The sequence below is a fragment of the Glossina fuscipes genome, unplaced genomic scaffold (genome assembly GCF_014805625.2).
Source record: "Glossina fuscipes isolate IAEA_lab_2018 unplaced genomic scaffold, Yale_Gfus_2 150, whole genome shotgun sequence".
Lineage (NCBI taxonomy): Eukaryota > Metazoa > Arthropoda > Insecta > Diptera > Glossinidae > Glossina > Glossina fuscipes.
Genome location: NW_023998493.1, coordinates 1,725,064 through 1,732,810, shown reverse-complemented (window position 1 = coordinate 1,732,810; position 7,747 = coordinate 1,725,064). Strand labels below are relative to the sequence as shown.

The 7,747-nt window shown below is 35.9% G+C and overlaps 1 protein-coding gene across 1 annotated transcript; it reads right to left on the bottom strand.

The window, feature by feature from the left end:
• Positions 1-19: 19 nt before the first annotated feature.
• Positions 20-7,747, bottom strand: LOC119641535 (transcriptional regulator ATRX). The gene is made up of 7 exons (XM_038040273.1): positions 7,732-7,747; positions 5,285-5,483; positions 3,871-5,225; positions 3,696-3,819; positions 1,147-3,637; positions 546-1,081; positions 20-472 (listed from the first exon to the last, which is right to left on the bottom strand). The coding sequence occupies exons 2-7, from the start codon at positions 5,408-5,410 to the stop codon at positions 74-76; spliced, it is 5,031 nt and encodes a 1,676-aa protein (XP_037896201.1). The 5' UTR covers positions 5,411-5,483; positions 7,732-7,747; the 3' UTR covers positions 20-73.

Here is a 7,747-nt window from a genome sequence, read left to right as displayed (position 1 = left end):
AATTCAAAAATAATAATTGTCATGATCTACAATCAAACCTGCTTTCGCATGATTGGCTCTTAGTACGTTTCACTTAGGTACTCGAACTTCTGTCACCGGCGGCATGGCCTTTATTATTTGCAGATAGTACAGAACATTTGCGCTGCTGTTGTTGACAACGAATCGACGAAATTGTACTCTCTCCTGTAAACATTTGAGACGATATATCAGAAGAATCGTAGTTTGTTGAGCGCATCTCTTCAACTGGTGTAGAAGTCACTTGGTGTTCCACAATTCGGGGAGCTGTTTTTTTATCTATCTTAACATTTTGTCGTGGACTTATGGAACCAATAATGGAAAGCAAGAATTGATTGCATAATGAGTCCTCACTACTAGAGCTAAGTGATGAAGATAGAGCGGCATGTTTTAGAAGCTCTCTTGTCAGAAAATCGCGTATATTCAAGGATTGACTGGCCTCCATGGTGGCACATGGCTGTTGTTAGTAAATTAAAATCGGAAACATTCTTTTTTTGGATTTGCGTTATTGTAACCTAAATGTTACCTACCTGGTTCTCCATATGTTTGAAAGATAAATTTTCTTTGACGTTGCGTCGTATTAATTCAGGCCATTGCTTTAGTAGTTGCATCAAAGTATCTTCCAAACTGTCTGCTGTTTGCTCGGAGGTTGACAGCTTTTCAATACCGCTTTCTATGGGCATGACGTCAGCAAAGAACTCAGCCTCTGGATTAGCACTGGTCCTAACTGCCTTTTTCTTTTCACTAGAGCGAAATGGTTGTTTTAAAATATTTCGTTTTTTCAATTCCTCTTCAATATTAATGGATTCGCATTCATTTGAGGAGGAAGATTTCCCAATACTTTTTGATATCATTAACTGTTGCTTAGTTTCAGTTGACTCGGATGTTGTGCAAATTGTATATTCGTGTGATTTAGGAAAATTTACAGGGGAAACAGTTTTTAAATCAGTTCGCTCCTCAGGTTCGGTACTTGTCTCTGATATGGCACATTGGGATATTCTGGAGTCACTGTCCAAAAAATGTTGCATGTAATCCTTAGCAGTTGGAAATTCTTTATATTTTGGCGCTGAAGTTATAAAACAATTTGAATGAAAATAAGAATAATTAACGAACACTTCAAAATATATTTACGTGACTTTATTTGTTGTTTTTGCAGTTTGTCAATGTATTGACAAAAGTCTATATGCAATTGGGCATTTTGCGCGGCGTCTAATTGTGTTAAATCTAAATTATTTTGCTTTACATATTGTTCAAAGGTTGGAAATGTCGTTTGTGAAGGAGATTGAGGAGCATTTACACTTTCGACCGCATTTTGAGCTGCATTTATACGTGATGTCGCCGGAGTTTCTACTTCTAAAATGGTAGAGAGCTCGTGAATCGGCTCTGCTTCTGCAAATTGTGGACTAAATCGCTGGATAGTGGGTGGTGGTTTTTGTTTACGTTGTTGCTTGCTGTGTTGTTCTGGAGATGTGCGGGAGTCAGGTTCAGCGTCGGTGCGTTCACCTTGAGCAGTAGCAGGCCGTGAATCATATATTCCACTATCTCGACTATCGCCTATAGCATGAGTTTTACTCAAAGGAGTTAGTTTTGCTATGTCTTTCTTCAAATTTACCCCCGTTTCAATTAGATCAATTCTTTTATTTGATCCACTGCCTTCTGGTAATTCCAAGTATTCTGTCGATTGAAGCCCGGTTTCACTAGTCGAGCTTAACGTAACTTCTAAAAGGCGTTGCTTTTCTTCTCTTACTCGATTGATAAGTTCTGTTAATTCAGCAATACGTAGCGCACAATTCTCCGTTAATCTTTGGCTAGCCTCTACGATAACAGGTGTCTCCGCAATATTTGTTTCTACAGCTTTATCTACTTTTTGTGCTTTTTCTAATGTTGATGAGGTTTGTGTTAGCTTTTCAACTGTTCCACGACGAGCATTTTTGCCTGAACTTTCGCTAGATAAAGTGTCAACGGAAGCCTCTCCCTCTTCTTCTTTTTCTCCCTCCTCATCCTCTTCCTCTCCCTTTTCTTCGCCTTCCCCTTCTTCTTCGTTCTCTGTTTCTTGTTCCTGATCCTCCTCCTGTCCTTTTTCCGGTTTTTTGCTTTCTCGTTGCTTTATTATTTTTGATTTAGGCTGCCCTGCTCTACTCTGCCTCTTATCGGTTTTTTGACTTTGTTTTTGACCATTTACAACGTTAAGACGTTTCTTTTGAGAATCAATATCCATATTACGTCGTGTTTCAACGTCAAACGTCTGAGGGCGTTTCTTTCGAATATTCGCATCTGCATGGCGCTGCTTCTCACCATGCGGTTCTTTAGACGCTTTATCTTGAATAATTGAATCTGCGTGGCGGAGATTTTCAACATCCCAATCGTTATGGCGTTGCTTATCGTCTTTAATTTTGGTAGGCATTTGACCCTCTTTAAAGAAAAGCCGTTTACGCCATAAGTCGTCCAAAAGTCTTATGCTTGCGTCACCTGGCAATGTGTTATGCGTATCTAAGGTGTGCTCAAGTTCTTTTATAAAACTGCGATTATCTTCTATAAAGTTCTGTATGAATTCAAGCCGTTCATTCGAAACAATATCTGATGAACTGGTTAAATTATTTGGTGTATTTATAATCGATGAACTTGGTGTTTCTATTTCTGATGAACTTACTCCAAGTTTCTGAATATCTCCATGTGACATTGCCAATAAACGTTGTATGTACTGTGCAGTTAGAGGATTAAGTGGCGGTGGCGCAGATCTTTTTGTTGCTTTTCTCTCAGTACTAGGTTCGTTGTCTTTGTGATGATGGGTTTTATCCAATAATTGCTGTTTCATTAAATCGTCAAGTTTTGTAACCATTTCCGGTGGTAAACTTTGATACGAAGTGGAATTAGAATCGTATAAACGTATCAACTCTTGCTTTTGCGAAGATGTTCGTTGTTTCTTTAACGGGATTACTTTTTTACTATGAGGACTTTTTACTAGAGCTGTCAGTCTTGAAGGAGTCTTTGCAGGTTTTTTCTTAATTTTACCAGAATGTCTTATCTGCCGACCTTCATCTCCTTTCACTGTGATAACGATTTCCAAAGCCTTGTTTGGATCTGTCAAAACTACCTTTTTCGACTCCTCCATGCTTTCCTTCTCTATCTTTTCTTTAGTTTTTGTTTCAGGGATATTGTAACATTCTTTTAGCAAGTCAGTAACGGACTCCACTATACGCCGCATGTCATCTTTCCGACATTTTTTCGATTTTTGACTTTCATCTTTCAATTCTCTCAGCAAACAATTGCGAAACTCATCCAAACGTTTCAACAAACTTTTAAGATGTGTGGACTTTTCCTTATTTTGATCCGATTTTTGCAAATCGCTGTACAATTGTTTGCTTTGATCTTCAACATAATCCAATAGTATGGAACAGCAGCTATCACTTGACACGTCGTCCGCTGGTAATGGTGTGCAACCTAAATTTAATTCATTTTGTAATTTTGCACTTTTTGTGGAAGTTTTTAATACATTAGGCCCTGGTTTGTAGATTTCCGAACACGTGATTATTGTTGGTCGACTTAACAATTCTTCTACCGCAGCATTCAGTTTCGCCTCATTACGTACACGTTTATCCTCAAAAAAGTGTTCCGTATTATCCTGAATTAAATATTGAAAAGATACTAAAAGGCTTAACCTGATTGGATTATGTACTCACGCGCGTTGGCAACTGGCGTGGATACTGTTTTGTGAGAGCTTCCAATTTTTCGGTGAGTTCGTTGCAGTCTTGCCGAACTTGTTCACGATCAAGTGCTTTTTGTCCACGTTCTTCCATTTTTTTACTACGAACACAAAAATAGAGTTTCCGTTTTTGGATTAATCGAAAAACTTACTTTTGCTTAATTCGTGCTTCGTCACGATCCTTTTGTAATTGTTTTTCTTTTGCAGCATCTTCCATTGCCGTCGGCTGTAAGCGATCTTGTTGACGTTCTATCGTTACATGTGCTGGTTGTAGGTAGCCCTTGGACTGCTTAGTGTTATAATCGTAAAATTGCACCCGTCCAGAACTACCGCTGCCGTTGTTTGATACAAGGAAGGTTTGTCGAGATTGTGGCACTGTGGCATTCTTGAATGATATCGAAGAAGTTTTTTGGGATGGCGCCGGTGCTTCGATACCTGAATGAGATTGAGACGTCGTATAAGTTGTTATTGATTGCTTAGATGGAGAAGACTTCTCTTTTTCCGAGAGTTCTGGCGTCACTATAGTATTCGTGCTTTGATGTTTCTTTATCAAATTGGAAACAAGTGTAAAACGTTTCTCTTCATTTGGTTTTTTGGAAGCCAATGCAGGTTTTTTAGAAGGACTAAAACATATGCTTATGCACTCTGATGAATTCTCTGGAGCAGATTCAGACTCTGCTTTTCTATCCACATTTTTTTTGTCTTTTTTATTCGTACTGCTTGTAAGCTCTGACGAATTCTGCGAAACTGATTCAGCCTGTACTCTTTTCTCCACAGTTTGCTTGTCTTTCTTACTACTTCTGCTAGGACGAATTTTAATAACTTTCTGGCCTTCTAGTCCCCCATGAGGACTGACAATCTCGATAGAATTATTGCTATCAATTTCAACATCAAGAACTGTACAAGGTATTTTTTGAGAGACTTTTTTCTCTGTTTCCGATTTCTTTGCCGTGCTTACACACTCCGTTGATGACAGTGAGCTACTGTCTGAGCAACTACTATCTGTTATTTCCAATTCAAACCGTCCTTTTGGATCTATTTCACTCTCTGAATCGCTGCTGGATGAGGAAAAAGAAATAGTGCGTTTTCGTTTACCGGCAAATTCGTTGTCTTTTGCCACTTCTGCTTTTTCGCATACACACTTGAGTGGTTTCCTGCGTTTACTCACATCATTATCTGCCTCGCTTTGGACTTTGTCTGTTTGAGTACTGATACATTTTGATTCCTTACAACAAGTACACTTCTTTTGATTAGTATAAATTTTTCTTGGAGCTCTATTTGCGTTCACGCAAACAGACTTCTGATTTTCTTTTTTAGCCGCCCGATGAGCTTGCCCTATTTTACCAATGGCAGAACAATACGCTTGACTATGTTGCTTAATCATGTCTTTACGCCAAATATCCAATTCCTTGGCCTTAGCTTCTTCCAAATTTTTTAACTGTCGTTCTTTTTCTGCAGCAACTTCATATCTAACTTTTTGAGCCACATTTTTTGCTTTTTCCCGGACCTGTGAAATTAAATCTGAATTCCGCACCTTATAAATATTTTACAAATCTTTTAACAAACCTGTAGTAAACGTAATTTTCTTCGATTTTTTTCTTCCTCTTTTCTTACACGTTGAGGATCTTCTAATATTGCATGAGAGCGACTACATTTTTTGAAATTTCCATTGACATTTATTTTTACGGACATCCTTTTATTTCTTAATTTGTAAGATACGAAAACGCTTTAAATGAAACTTTCACATTTTCATACTTTACCGGTGCTGCTACGACAACAAACCTTTTTAAAATCAGAGTTGTGTTTGAAAAAAAAGTGAATGCAAATCAATAAATTCCTGACTTGGGTAGCGACTTTATTTGAAAATGTAGTAAGTTAAGTCATAAGGATTATTATCTCACATTGGTTACGATTTCAGAATACAAGAACGTCAAGTTTTTTTTTCGGCTAGAAAAGACAGACTTGTTTGTTAAAAGGTTTGTTAGCAAAGAAAGAGGGTTTTGGTGGTGTAAGGGTTTTGATCCCAATTTTGATAACTTTTAGGAACGACCCACAAGACATCTAAGCTTACTTTGAGAAAAAAGAAATTATTTCGAAGATTGAATCAGTCCGTATTGATCGCGAATGGTGATGTTTGGTAAGTAAATAAGTTGAATAGCATGAGTTCAGTGGAAATGAGTGCAATGCCACTTCACGAGAAATTGTTAATCTGTGCATTGTTTCACTATTGCTGTTATCATTCTGTTTTCGAAAATATAGTTGCGTAAAATCCCTTTATTGTCTCTACTGCTAATCTTTTCTAAATATGTTGACACTAATGAATTATGAATACAAGCAACTTCACGTATTTTCATCGTTTTCTATATAGGATCCGGAAAACGGTTCGACAAAAACGCTTTAGAACTCATAGTAGCAGTAGTTTCTGTAACTTGCCTTCATTTTCGCAAAACATATGACTTATTTAATTTTAAAATAGAAATAAGCAAAACCTTTAATTCTGTTAACGCTGAGCAATTCTTTGTTTATTTGCGTGGCAAAATATCAAAAATGTTACTCTAAAGGTGAGTTGACGTGCTTCAGATTTAGCAAACTAGGTTTTCTTATAAAATTATTATTATTATTATTATTTTAATTTTAAACTAATGAAATGAATTCTTAGACTAAAAAAAAGACATTGAGCACCAGCAACACAGGCTATTTAATTTTACTATTTCCGTCACGAAATGCTGAAAATTACAACATTTTGCCGTAGAAAGATTTATATCACATAAAAACTCTTAAGTAGAATGGATTTTAACAAACACACCTACGATGTTATAATTTGGTACACCTATTTTCTATATCAAATTATTATCGTAAACTAGTTTTCATCATAACACAGTAAATTCGATTTTTTTTCATAGAGGTAAATAAGAAAAGCATAGAGAGAAATTGCAAAGAGGACGGTTACCCTCTTAGTATAAATTCATTAATAGTTTATCCGAAAGTCGAATTAAAATAAATACATTATTTGAAAAAATACGTAAAGGATATATAAGCCGTAAAAATCTTAATCTGGATCGTAGTCTCTTACTTTCGGAAATAAAACAGGCATAGTTGCTTACGGAGACGCTACATAGTAAACATAGCATTTTTCACATTACTTCAATACGTTAAAATTCCTAACAAATATTTGCAATCGCTATGAATACAGATTAAACTGAAGATATATGTAACATTCAGTTAACAGCGGATATATTTCGGGACATTCAATTATGCGTTACCTAAAATGTGTGAGTAGCAAACCGTAGTTAAGTACCATCTGGCAGAATAAATAAAATAGACAGATGTTACAAACAATCATATGGTTGGTAGAAAAGAAAAAAAAATTTTTTTGAGAAAATGTTCTCAAGATATAGAAAAACAACCACAATAATTAATGAAATGTATGTTTTTGGAAAGCAAATAATTTAACTTGTAGTTCTACTGAATTTGTACTGGAAGTTTTACATAGAATGCGGTAAAAACAATACAATGATTTACACATTTTCATTTCTCTTATAATTTACCTATATTGTAAACGCATTGTTCATCTACAGACGCACATGTATGTGCCGATTCCGCACATTAATTAATAATATATTTACATTATGGGCTTGGGTTTGATTATTTGAAAATGTTGTAATTATTTGTTAATAGTTCTTAGCTTACTGTAGTGCTTTCGAAAACGGTTAAAGAACGGAATTGTCAATGGGAACAGTTAAGTATATTACATGGTAAAACTTGCACTTGGCAATTCCTAACATGGTATTCTTTGATCGTAATAGCAAGGCATGAGAAACACTGTTTCGACATGTTTGCTTGAGAAGTCAGCGTTGAATATAGTAATTTATAAAGAATTTTTAGTGAGACTATTATTTTCTTGTATTGTACAGACGGAAAGAAGATATTCTTTTTCGTGGTCGATGTGTGTTATGAGTATTGAGCATAAGTGTTTAAAAGGAAAAACTTATATACTCTAAAATAATAATTACCTATCAGTAGAAATAT